Genomic DNA, 14,050 nt, shown 5'->3' with positions numbered 1-14,050 from the left:
AAAAATTTAAAAAATTAGCATTTTTTTACCTGCATTATTTTTTGTCAAAAGGTGAACTTATCCTTTAACACAAAAATATGTTTGGTCTGATAACTCATGTTTTCCTAAAAAATGGCCAATTTCTTAGGACTCTTAAGAACGAGCGTAAAATACTTTGTGTTCAGCTGCATAAAGCAAAGTAGAAAAATCTGCTAGAACTAATTATGACCATATTTGATGCAGTATGCATGTAAAACATTTGTGTGAACATTTATATATGCATTATGTAAAGGAACATTACCTAATGCACAGCCACAACAGCCTAGGTAAGGTAGGTAGAGATGAAAACAAACAATGAGTAGGCAGCTATGCAGGTGCAGAATGAGTAAAGGTCGAGATCCAGCTGCACAGCTGCCAAATCATTGCTGCCAACAAGATGCTGCGTAAACACATATGCACGTATGTATGAGTCAGTGCTGGGACAAGGTCATCTAGAGTCAAGGGCAAACATACCAAAATGCGCCCCCCGCCAAAACGTATGAGAGCATCATGTGTCAGCAAAAATCACCCCCCCCCCCCCCCCAAAAAAAAAAATACGGAGCAGTAATCAAAGTTTCCCCTCCTCCCGGCACAAATCTTTGTCTCCCCCCTCTAAGCTCAAATCCTCCTTCTCCCCCCCACAAAAATCACCCCTCCTAGCACAAATCCTTTACCCTTCAAATTTACCATCTGAGCACAAATCTCCCCCCCCCCCAGCACAAAATTCTCTCCCTAATCCCCTCTCCTGGCTCCTAAGCACCTGCGCTTAGTGCTTCAAAAAAAAAAAGTCTCAGTAATTGTTCACAGCAGCACTCAAAAAGATCTAAAAAACAAGTGCACAATTTATGTCTAAATATTGTTGCACTGTACCGTTAAATAAATGTGCTAAAAATAAACAAACCCAATTGTCTACACTTTAGGTGTTAGCATGTGGACAATCGATTTTATTTATTTTTAGCATTTTATTTATTTATTTAGGTACAGCGCAATATTTAGATGTATTTGGTAAGACACAAAACTGTAATAATACATTTACTTTAAGAGGAAGAAGTACTCAAAGCACTCTGAGATATAACCAGTTGACTCTTAGACCTCCTTCGCTTGTACGAAGTAAAAAAAATCAGTCCAGCACCTTCACGTATTGTACACAGATACCTTTTAGGAACTTTTAATGACACGGTTTAAGCAAGAATCGTGATTAAGATAGTGTAAGATAGTGATCATATTTAAAATTCAAATGACATTATATAACACAGAAGCACGCCGGGATTATTTCACGATAAGAAGAAATTGTTGCACCACCAGGAGGCTAGAGGTGGTATTACATCTGTGAGCAAGGTTCAAGTTGTGCCGGCATATTTGGGACAGTATTTTCTTTGGCTCAAACACTCTTCTCACAGGAATAGAACTTCCAGCGTCTGTCCCTAAAAACACAATACAATCATGAATACATGTAAAATGTGAATGCTACCCTTCCCCCAATTTGTGGTTGAATCAGTGAAGAGTAATTCTATTAGAAATCCCTTTGGAAAGGACTTTGGAAGCTGTATTTATTAACACATGATTCTATGCATGTTTTCAACCTACAATTGACCTGGTATCTTGCATTCCCTGTTTATTAGAGATTAACCTGGGAAAGCAGCCTGCCAGGTATCGGTCACTGTTGTGTCTGTGCTTCTCCCTCACAGGGTGTGGGCATTCTGGAATTTACATCTTCCACTCCGGTTCCGGGTTTTTTGTGGCTTCCCACTGGTTTCCATCTCCCCGCCCTTCCACAGCTCCCGGGGAAGACTACCGCGTTTCCCTGAAAATAAGACCTACCCCGAAAATAAGACCTAGCGTTATTTTCCAGGACGGCTGCAATATAAGCCCTACCCCGAAAATAAGCCCTAGTTTAATATGCTTGTAAAATCCTATAATCCACACTATTACAGTATTATATAATGTACAATGTGAGTTTTTCTGTAATATAAGCTGACCTCCCGCTGCTCTCCTCCTCTTCTCCCAGCTGTCAGCGGGGGATCTCGCCCCCCCCCACGCAGGGTTCGGAGCGGGGAAGAGAGTTTCGACGGGTCACGGAAGCTATAACAAAGGTATATGGCACAATTTTATTACAGAAGCACACACATTGTACATTATGTACTACTGTAACAGAGTGGATTATAGGATTTTACAAGCATTTTAACTCAGTTCACACTGGGGATTCCTGACAGGAGAGGGGGAGAGAAGACATCACATTACATGGTAAGACCTACCCCGAAAATAAGCCCTACTGTCTTTTATTGCCAAAATTAATATAAGACCCGGGCTTATTTTCGGGGAAACACGGTAGCTTTGTGGCATGACCGGCAGTGTATGCATTTATCCATTTACTTTTATGGACATTCTTTTTTTGAAATCTTCTTTATAAGTTTAGGGTAATATACCCACTTATTTATATTCATTCATTTTTTGATAATTAAAAAGAGTCATCTATACCAGCTAATAGGCCAGGAGTCTTCCATTAATCACATCTATTTGTGCTTCTCCCGAAGAAGCGAGACTCCTCTCGCGAAATGCGTCGAGACCTAGCACAGCCATCCTAGACTACTGACAATTATCTGCATGACATTTTCAGATCTCAGGGAAAGGTCTATGACAAAAATGCAAATTTGATTTACATGCTGATATTTAATATGTTTTTTTTCTTCTGTATTAATTGTTGTTTTTAAATGTCTGTTAAATACATCATTTATACATTTTACTTGAGGTGTGCTCCTTAAAAGTCCCAGGGGCAATTTTGTTTTTTGTTGTGTGCATACTATTGGGGACTGAGTATCACCTCTACCCATTTTAGGCTAGCTCTACTTTTTCTTTTTCATTAACCTGGGAGAGGTAGAAGCAGCACAAGAAGCCAACCAGTTGTGCTGCCATGATCATATGTTAACAAGGGGCATGCTGATAAGAGGAGAGAGCAAAGTGACAGAGAAATCATCAGTCTGTTCCTTTTCCTTGCAGTGTCCAGTCACAGGCCTGTAAGCATACCTCCCAACTTTCTGAGATGGGAATGAGGGACACCTATTAGCAAATATATGAAGGCATAGGGCACCCCCTCTTCCACGCCCCCCTTAACCACATGCCGCCCAGCCGCCCAGCCGCCGCAGTCGTACTGCGGCAAAATGGCACTGCTGGGTGAAGCGACGTTATGTAACGTCGCTTCGCCCTGTGGCCACTAGGGGGCACGTGCGCGCCGCCGGAGGCCGCCCCCCGAGCCGATGCTAGTGCCCGACGGTCTCGATCACCACCGGGCTCCCGCGATCGCTCGGGGCACACGGAGAACTGGGAGCTGTGTGTGTAAGCACACAGCTTCCGGTTCTCTGAGGGGAGAACTGACAAATACTCTGTTCATACAGAGTGTGAACAGACGATCTGTTATCTCCCCTACACAGTCCGCATCCTCCTTCAGTTAGAACACTTCCTAGGACATTAACCCCTTCACTGCCCCCTAGTGTTAACCCCTTCACTGCCAGTGACATTTTTACAGTAATCAATGCATTTTTAATCGCACTGATCGCTGTATTAATGTCAATGGTCCCAAAAATGTGTCAAAATTGTACGACGTGTCCGCCATAATGTCGCAGTCACAATAAAAATTGCTGATCGCCACCATTACTAGTAAAAAAAAAAAATATTAATAAAAATGCCATAAAATTATCTACTATTTTGTAGATGCTAGAACTTTTGCGCAAACAAATCAATATACACTTATTGCGATTTTTTTACCAAAAATATGTAGAAGAATAGGTATTGGCCTAAACTGAGGAAAATAATTTTTTTTATATATTTTTTGGGGATATTTATTATAGCAAAAAGTAAAAAATAATGCGTTTTTTTCAAAATTGACGCTCTTTTTTTTTGTTTATAGCACAAATAATAAAAACCGCAGAGGAGATCAAATACCACCAAAAGAAAGCTCTATTTGTGGGGAAAAGAGGACGTCGATTTTGTTTGGGAGCCACGTTGCACAACCGCGCAATTGTCAGTTAAAATGACGCAGTCCCGAATCGCAAAAAGTGCTCTGGTCTTTGGGCAGCCAAATGGTCCGGGGCTGAAGCGGTTAAAAGGAGAATTATACAGAAAAATGATTAGTTAAACCCACAAGTGCTTTTTTACTGCTACTATTCCTTTATACTGGCTTTTGGAATTTACAAATTCAGCAAATTAGAAATTGGATAAAAAAAAAGTTTAGCACTGTGAAACAATTTTTGAGAGATAAATAGTGCATTTTATATACAGCTATATGGATCAGACCAAAATGAGGGACAAATGAGGACGAAAGAGGGACAGAGGGACTTTGTCCTAAATGAGGGATAATCTCTTGAAATCAGGGACAGTTGGGAGCTATGCTGTAAGTGTTACCAAACTGCAGAAGAGAAAAATCTTCTGCCCTGCCAGACAAGGCTGTGCTGTGTGACAGGACTGTGTAAGTCTCAGGACTGGACAAATACAAATCCTTTGGCAGAAATGACAGCTCTGTATATGTATATATTTGGTGTATTTAGCTCCTTGCCTGGAGTTCAGCTTAACCAATACAGATTATTATTTGAAGAGAACTAAATCACCATTGGGCGTAGGTAGAAATCTGAATATTCAAGTCTTTATTGCAACTAACCAGGATCATGAAATATTTTGTGTGCCCCTATTTAGCTTTACTTTGGGACTTTAAATGACTATTATCCACTAGTTGTAAGATCGGGAGTTTGAAAAAGCACAGCTTTTGGAGTGAGAAGTAGGTGTGAGTGGTCGGGGATCAGCTATGGGGTTAGGGTTACAATACATAAACTCCGAAATAGGCACAGGAATTGACGCACCCCAATGACTCCCCCTCCTTGTCACTCTCCACCCTGACGCCTCAGGGCATCATGCACAGGGTGCAGAGTTCAAGAGCGTGTTACGCATGGAGTTCAAGGCTCATGAGTGCATTACGCACAGGGTGCAGAGTTTAATCCTCTTCCACAGCTCCTTACTTCTACATCCCCACACACATTTCACTTTTGTACCCTTACTCAGCTCTGACCTCTACACCATCACCCCTCCACCCCGGCCTTACCTCTTCACACACCCCCTCTCTCCACTGCCCTCATTTTAACCCCCCCTTTCAAAGCTCAACCATCTTCTACATTTGCACATACCTTTCACCATTCAGCATCCACCCCGACTCTATTATCTTTTTTTTCCCACAGTGCACTCTGTGTGGAGCCGATGGGAGAAGGGCGCTGTCACTTGTAAACACAGAAGCTGGGCTTTGTGCACACAGCTTTTAGTTATTCTGACTTGTATTATTTTGTGCTGTCTTGTTTCTCATCCCTGAAGAAGGGGGAGTGAACCCTCTGAATTGTGTTTGCTTTGTCTTTTGACTCTTACCAAGAATAATGCACACGTTACTGGACTTGCCTTATAACCAGCTGTCGGTGTTGATGTTCCATTGATAATCATTGGCCACGTACACACGATCGGAAATTTGGCCAGCAAAAGACCGATGAAAGCTTTTGGTTGGAAAATGCGACTGTGTGTATGCTCCATCTGACTTTTGCTGGCGAATTCCAGCCAGCAAAAGATTGAGAGCACGTACTCAATTGTTCGGTTTGATTTTCATTTTCTCGGCTTGTCGTAGTGTTGTACGTCACCGTGTTCTTGACGGTCGAAAATTCAGCAAACTTTTGTGTGACCGTGTGTATCTAAGGCAAGCTTGAGCGGAATACGGTCGGAAAAGCCATCATATCTTTTTCCGACCAAAATCCCAATCGTGTGTACGCGACATTAGATTGGAGATCAGTGTAAACGTGACTGCTTATAGTGGATGTCAGTGAGACGTTGCCTCCTTTACTTTGGTGGCCATTGTAGGTGGGATATCAATCTGCCACTGCTCAAGGGATCTCCAAATATATCAAACCAGAGCCTCCTAGGGGCCTGTACACTCAGTATATGCTCAATAGCTCTCTTTAGTAGAGTTCATCATCTTAGCAAGAACTGTATTATGATTAGAAGCTGAGTAAAATACATACTCTCTTTTGTTATCATGGTAGCTGTGTGCGCCAGTCAGGTATGCATTGGGAGGCGCATCCCATCTCAAGTAGGCATCAAAGTCATTGACGTAAGCACTCCATTTGCAGTTACGGGTAACTGGTGCTTCTCCTTGGCAGCAAAAGAGTTTCCACCTAAAAATTAAAGATGTTACCATTGTTCTGGGACATGTAAAAAGAATTATGTGGAAGAGCAGAAGTTCAAGGAAGTTTACCCAAGTTAACCACACAGAGTACTTGGTATCAATTTTGTGTTGATGAGCCCGTCTTTGTAAATACCACCACCATGACCCTCATAACAGTATGGTTATTGAAATTGTTACTGAAAACTGTTTCTGTTAGCATTTAATGACGGCCAGAAGAGAGGTGAGGAGGTCGCTGCGGAAAGTAATAACTTCCTTTCTCAGGTGTCCCTACATGCCTTAAGACTAATACAATTGTCCCTGTCCCAAAGAGCAAAACAGTGTTAGGCTTCATTTACACTTGAACTACTTTGAACGCCGGTCACAGGAAAACGCAAAACGCTGCAAAATGGCACCGCGATTTTGCATGTTTTTCAGCTGGCAATCAAAACGTTCCTATCCTGAATGCACTTCTTCCACGTTCAGGAGAGGGAGGTTAGTGGAGGTTGAACCTCCTCTAACCTCAGCAGCTCCTAAACGATCCTAAAAGCCTATGTGTACATAGACACATAGGCTTTTATAGAGTTGAGTTTAGGAACTTTGGCAAAAAAAATGCCAATAGCTCCTAAACTCAAGTTTAGGAGCTGCTAATGTACATGAAGCCCTAAAGTGGTTGTTAAGCCACTCTAACCTGTATACACCATTAGCACTGCCTCCTATTGTAGTATCCCCCTCTGTGTATGATCATCACACTAATGTCAAGTATCGCATAAAGCAAATCCCCTCCGACAGGCCACCTATAGTCTCATACGGTCACTTAAAGTTTAATGCAGAAAACCATCTAGCCCATTAGTAACCTGTCTAGAGCCAGCTGCGGTGGTGCCACATCTGGCGAGTTCAACCAACTCTGCCAGATGTTTATAATTTTTTTTAGGCGATTTCCTGTGATAATAGGTGTTTTTTTTCTCTTGGATAAGGATAGTATTAACCATTTGGATCCACTGTGCCTCTGTGGGGACCTGTGCCAAAAGCCAAAGTCGGGTAATCAGCTTCCTAGCTAAGTATAAGAGCCTTGTGAGAGTGATATACACCAGAGGGGGGTACAGTTCCCCAGTGAGACATCAACGGGTTCACCGCCAACTGAACCTGGTATACATTGTTGATTTTGGTGACAATTCTGCTTCAATATCGCACCAATTTGGGGCATCTCCAGAGCACGTGGATGAGGTCAACCGGGTGAGCCTGACATTTTGGACATATGAAATTCTCTCGGCTACCCCATTTATGTAGCTGTACAGGTGTACGATAAACTCGGAGCATTATAAACAGGTGTGACAGCCTCTGCGCCGTGGATATTGACACCAATGGTCCCACTCCAAGAATCTGATTCCATTGTTCACCATCAATGGGACCGATATCTCTCCCATCCCGCCTTGCAGGGTAAAAGGTCAGAGGCTTATATATGTGATAGTAGATGGGTATAAATTCTAGAGATGATACTCTTTTTCTCAGGGTCAGTGTATATGGACTTCAAGAACGTGGAATCCTCCAACTTCAGATTAGAGTGTCTACGTTGGCAACCAGTGGCGGCTGGTGCTCAAAATTTTTGGGGGGGCGCAAACAAACTGAAAAAAAATCCATCAATTGCAGCCACTGTGCCCGTAAAATGCAGCTGCTGTGCCCGTAAAATGCAGCTGCTGTGCCCATCAATTGCCGCCACTGTGCCATCAAACGCAGCCACTATGCCCATCAAACGTAGCCACTGTGCCCATCAAACGCAGCCACTGTGACATTTCAGGCTGTCAAAGGGGAAGGGTGGAGGGACATAGATGTTTGCAATAATACATGTCAACCTTGCTAGCTTGCATAATAAAAATATGTGCCATCCCTGATCATCAACCAGGGAGTGCAGCAACTGAAAGGAGACAGTATGCGAAATGAGAAGGCTGTGTGAGTAGAGTGGAACTGGGTTGGATAACTATGGTGCTTAAGTGTAGATAGGGAGTTAGCTCGTAAGTGTGTTTCCTGTAAGCACACCACAGCAGGTTTGTGGGCCTTCCCTGTAGAAAAAAATGCCACCTGTTTCACTCCATTACCCAGCCCCCTCACATTCCACGAAATCAAAGAACACACATTAGACATAGGACAACAGAATGGTAAGTAACTTGTAGGGAGAGTTCCAGGTGCAGAAAGTCATCAGGGGACTCTGCACATCTCCACTTAGTAGCTGTGAGCAAAAGGATTCCCCAGATAAAGTCCAGGTGATTAGGTGACATTGTCTGCCAAAAAAAAAGAAAAGCCAATTTCAGTTGGACAAACACAAAAAAGCAGAATGTCCACCCTGCAACCAGCAGGTGTCAGTGTTGGTAAAGAAAAGAAAAACAGTAGGTAACCAAGAAAAAAAGGAAAAAAGGCCTTTGCATCCTTAAGAAGCCAGGTAACATAGTACATGTCCACGCAGGACGATGTTAGGGGGGCCCCAATGTCTCAGTTCAACTCTGATTCAAAGGGACTTGCAAATCCAAGTTATTGGTAAAATGTAGTGCAAACAACTTATGTATTCCCCTCTACCTTAAAGGAAAGACTGAAAAAATTAGAGCAACATGCTCAAATCTTCTTCTAAGGTATTCTCACTCAGCGGTAGTAGAAAATAAAACACAATTAGGGTGCTGGTGCTTTTTTAAGGGTGTGCTCCATACGATCCAGCCAGTTGGACGCATTAGCAGGATTATCAAAAAATTGTGTCTCGCAATTCGATGTATTTCTAAGCTTGGCAGGATACAACATAGCATAGGTGACATCATATCTGTGGAGACGCTTCTTCACTGCAGTAAACTTGGCCCTGCAACGCTGTAGGTCAACAGAGAAATCAGGGTAGAATGATATGCGTACATTATCCATCTTCACGAGGGCACCTCTGGTTCTGGCCTGATATAGTATGGCATCCCGATCCTTGAAATTAAGCAATTTGAATAGGAATGGCCTAGGAGGATCTCCAGGTTTAGGCGGCCTGGGTGGGACTCTATGAGCCCTTTCCACAGCAAACATGGGGGAGAAGGAGTCCTTGCCAAATGTGTTAAGGAGCCAGTTTTCCATAAACGTCACAGGATATTCCCCTCTGTCTTCTCTGATATATGCCCACCGCATGGACATTTTTGCATCTCTGCCTGTTCTCCATGTCTTCCAAATGGGCTGAGTGGCCTGTGATAACCAATTGCATATGGCAAACTTCTCTCTACAGTGGCACATTATCCTCCACATTGCTCACTATGTCCTCCAGGGCTGCAGTACGGTTGCGCAGTTTGTGCATATCTTGTGTAACTAGATTCAGCTCCAGTTTTATCCCTTTAATCTCAGTAGTCAGGGTAGTAATAGACATGTTACAGGAGGTGACTGCTGTAAAAATGTCTCTAAGGGTCGGTTCAGAGACATGCAGCTCCTGGCCTTCTAGAGCCTTGGCTGTGTTAGCAGGGGCTGGAGTACTCACTGCGTCCCATGATGTGGCAAGCTCTGAGTCTTCTGGCCATGCAGTCTCCGGGTCCTCTAGCAGGGGTTCCTGGTCAGCAGATTCCAGGAGGAGGGATGGCGTTTTGGGCAGGGTGTCCTTTCCCAGAGATTTGCCGAACAGCTTCATGGCCTCCTCCTTAGCTGAGCATTGGGCCCGGGTGCCATCTTGCCCACCATGCTCTGCTGCAGGCAGAGAGTCTTTTCCCCCCTTGCGGGACATGTACGCCGCTGGATTGCCGATTCTGCAGCACCACTGGTCCGGGAATGATGAAGGGATCCCTCCAGAGCAGGTTAGGAGTAAAACTGGTGTATCAGGATGGCAATAACAGGAGAAAAGCCCAGATTCTTGGCGGAGCTAGCACACCACGCTGCCTACTCCATCAGCCGCAAGCCATGCCCCGCAATCTCGAGTCTTAAATGAGGTACTTACAGCATTTATATTTATAAATCATTCACAGAGGGGGACACTGCAATAGGAGGCAGTGCTGATGGTGTATACAGGTTAGTGTTATGAGAACAGCAGGAGGGGGGAGGGGCGGCTCACACACAGACAGAGAGGGGAGGGGGGAGGAGGACACAGGAGCAGAGAGAAGAGCAGATAGCAGGCTGCTGATGACGGAGGCATGTAAATTGACCACGGTCTCTGGTCTCAGCAGCGATGATACACCGTGGTCAGTTTACAGAGGGGTGGGGAGAAACTGGCAGGATCAGACAGGTTTTTTTAGGTGTTACAGGGGGCTAAATGACTCAGGACAAGCACTGTGTCATATAACATGATTTAAAGGAGCAAGATCCATTTTTTTTTTTTGGTTTAACAAACGCTTTAAGTCTGAATTACCAATGCCCAGCACTAACCCCAATAATTATCAAGTGCTTTTAAAGGCTGGATGTGGCAGATATCAAGAAGACTATAGACTTCGGAGTGGAACCCCATCAATATACGTAAAGGATAAAGACTCTTATTTTAGATTTTTTTTTTTTTTTTTTTTAATTTTAGAGCTGCCTTAAATACTGTTACTAAATCTGTTCGATAAACAGACACTACTAAGAATAGGCTGAATTTTTGTGCAACTGAGTACTAGACTTTTTAACAAATAGGCCACAGTCTATTAGAATTCATGTTTCATCCTCTTCCATCATCCTCAATATCTGCTTCTCCAGGGATGCATCTTGCGCCCCTTACTGTACACACAGTTATCCCCCATTTGCTACCAAGTATCTGAGAAGTTTAATGAAATTTGCAGATGTTACAGCAGTAGTACAGGCAGGAAGTACGTGTACAGGCAGGAAGTGTAGAATTTGGAAGTCAGGTGCAAAGTTAACAATTTCTTCATTAACATAAAATATACAAAATATAAAATATACAAAAGAGATGATTGTTGTTGGACCTTAGGGAGAACGGCACCACTCTCCCTTCTCTCTATATTAGGGGTGCAGCTGTTGAGATAATCTTTTTCTTTAAATATCTGGGGTTGTACATCTCTAATAACCTATGCTACCAGCATAGTGTACAAGGCCTATCAAGGACTTTACTTTTTGAAAACATTGAAGTGTGTAGGCAGGTGCAGTACACTTTCTCCACTGCAGGTGGTGCTCTTCTGCAGCTGGACTGCAGTTGGAAAGGAAGTCAGGAGGAAGTCAGTTTCTCTATGGTTTCCTGGGTCACATCCAATTGGTCCCATGTGACTCTGGCAGCCATCTTGGGTCAGGCAGAGCCTAAGGCCCTAGCTCCTAGGTTTGTCGTGCATTTGTGAGTTGGTAGAGTACAGACAGGTACCCCACCTGATAGTGACAGTACTAACAGCAGGGAAAGGTTTCTGATGAAGAGGGAAAGCGTAGGACTCGCAACTTCTCTTGACACCTGCCTATTGGGCACAAGATGACCAGGCTGCATTCTTCCCCTCTCTACAGACGTGACAGTCCGGCTGCACTCTGCTCTCTATACTCTGTTGGAACTGTAAATGTTCCTTGTTGGGCTACACTTCCTTGTTGGGTTATTTGTGAACTGTTTCTGCATTATTTCAATACAAGTTCTTCACTGGGACTGAGTATGTTATTCTATCCTACCGCACTGCATACCACCTACAAGTATGCTACCCTTGGTACTGAAGTCTGTACCTGATTAAAAAATTATAGTTCTTGTGCAAGGAGATAAATGTGTTAAAAGTAAAGATCAGAATAAAGATTATATATATTAAAAAAAAAAGTAAAAATCAGAAAAACGTCTTCACACCCTTGTGCTCTATTTACTACAAACAATTGTGCCAAATTGTTTTTATGAATATTTATAGATAATTTATGTCACTTTAGACACCTTCTGAATACAGTATCACTTTATATACACATTTCACTATATTGTACACTTTTTTGGGCAATACCGCTACTGTAGAGATAGGGATTTAGGGTTAGAAGTGGCACTCTGTGTACATTTTTACCAAAAAAACATATTTTGTTCCTTTCATATATACTAACATGTTTTTGGAATGACGATAAAATATAATTATCCTTAATTACTAGTGTGATTCACCTTCTATCTTCTCTCGTGTTATCGTGGTAGCTGTACATGCCATTTATGACAGAGCCGAATGGACAGATGTAACTGAACTCTAGGTCAAAATCATTGATGTATCCGGTCCAGGAACAAGAAGTTGCATTGCTGAAAGTGTTCTGACAGCTGAAATCCCAAACACGGTCTTCACGCTTATTGTCATGCGAGCTAGGAGATGAAACAGAAAGTCAATGTATGGTCCTTCCTTATACTGTATACAAATAGTATCAAGAAATAAAAAACGGTTAGTTGGAGCACATGTTCTCTGTCTAGAGAGGATATGTACCAGTTTCAAGGGAGATGTTTGACTTCAAGCAGCAGAAGAATATTATCTGTAAAAGAAAAAAAATACAAAAACAAAACCTTAAGAGCACCCACTGCTTCAACATGCTTTTTTAATGCTTCTGTGATGCCTTTTTAAGCTTTAATAAAGCATGGCATATGCTGTGTGTGTGAGTGTTGATTTTATATTTGTTTTAAAGGGGCCCAGGCGAACTCTGGCTCAGTAGTACTCCCATTCCGCAGAACCCCAGCTTATTAGTACCCCTGTTCAGCAGATCCCTAGCTCATTGGTACCCTCATTCAGCAGATCCCCAGCTTACTAGTATCGTCGTTCAGCAGACCCCCTGCTCAGTAGTACCCCAAGCTCTGCTAATGCCCCACTCAGTAGTACCCCAAGCTCTGCTAATGCCCCACTCCGTACCCCAAGCTTTGCTGATCCCCAGCTCAGTAGTAACCTGCAGCTTGGCTTATCCCCCGCTTTGCTAGTTCCCTGCACAGTAGTAATGCCCAGCTTGGCTGACCCCCCCCCCCCCCCCAGTAGTAACCCCAGCCCAGCTAATCCTCTGGTTTGCAGATCCTCCTCTCTCTTTGGTCCCCACTGACCTCCCACGCTGTGCATCGCATGTGACATCTGCTAGTCTCTCTTGCTCCAGTCCCCCAGCTCTTTTCATCCTCCGCCGCTCAATGCTCTCTCTCTCTTGTCCCCACACTTACCTTCCACTATAGCCTTCCCATGTTGCAAACCACGTGTGCCCTCTGTTAGTTGCTATGCTCCAGTTCAGACCCACTCACCTTCCTGCTGTTCCACGCTGCACACCAGATGTGAGGTCTTCACCAGACACTTCCAGAATACTGTATATACACATGAACCGGAAGTGACTGCTGATGACGTCTTTCCAGGTCAGTTGTTGGCTTCCCAGTGCATACTGACATATGTCATAATACCTGCAATACCTCCAACACAAAGCGTAACTAACTCTGCATAAAAGCCCCTCAAAAGCTGCAGGTGCTGTGAGCGAGCTTTGTCACTTTGACGCACCAAGAAAGTGATATGGGGTAACATTTTTGAAGCAAAGAAAACGCAAGGTGTAAACAGGACTGTAAACTCACCATTTTATTTAGTGAGAGGTGCTTTGATTGGCATTCTTTGCTTTAAAAAAAAAAAGTGTCAAAATGCTACATTTTGAAACATGTCTAAATGAGCCCTAAGGGCTCATTTACAAAGCTGCTCAGCCCCTTATAGTGTGAAGAGCTGTGTGTTTGCATTTTTGTACTTGCAGAAAGCTATTTGCAGATGGGCTATATTAGTAAGCATCGGGTGTATGAACTCATCTGCACAGCAGAGTTTAACAGTTGTAGAGGGATGGGTGCATGAACCTGAAAGTACAGACTCTGGGGGTTACTGTATTTACGAAAGGCAAATCCACTTTGCACTGCAAGTGCACTTGGAAGTAAAGTTGCTGTAGATCCCAGGGGGACATGCAAGGAAAATAAAAAACAGCATTTTAGCT

The 14,050-nt window shown here is 43.3% G+C and overlaps 1 protein-coding gene across 1 annotated transcript; it reads right to left on the bottom strand.

Moving 5' to 3' along the window:
* Window positions 1-1,186: 1,186 nt before the first annotated feature.
* On the bottom strand, window positions 1,187-13,420 carry LOC141132889 (hemagglutinin/amebocyte aggregation factor-like). Its single transcript, XM_073621841.1, has 4 exons — window positions 13,332-13,420; window positions 12,237-12,425; window positions 6,063-6,215; window positions 1,187-1,442 (listed from the first exon to the last, which is right to left on the bottom strand). The coding sequence occupies exons 1-4, from the start codon at window positions 13,403-13,405 to the stop codon at window positions 1,400-1,402; spliced, it is 459 nt and encodes a 152-aa protein (XP_073477942.1). The 5' UTR covers window positions 13,406-13,420; the 3' UTR covers window positions 1,187-1,399.
* Between the last annotated feature and the right edge of the window lie 630 nt (window positions 13,421-14,050).

Source organism: Aquarana catesbeiana, linkage group LG03, assembly GCF_042186555.1.
Source record: "Aquarana catesbeiana isolate 2022-GZ linkage group LG03, ASM4218655v1, whole genome shotgun sequence".
Classification (NCBI taxonomy): Eukaryota; Metazoa; Chordata; class Amphibia; order Anura; family Ranidae; genus Aquarana; species Aquarana catesbeiana.
This window is presented reverse-complemented; position numbering and strand designations above follow the sequence as displayed.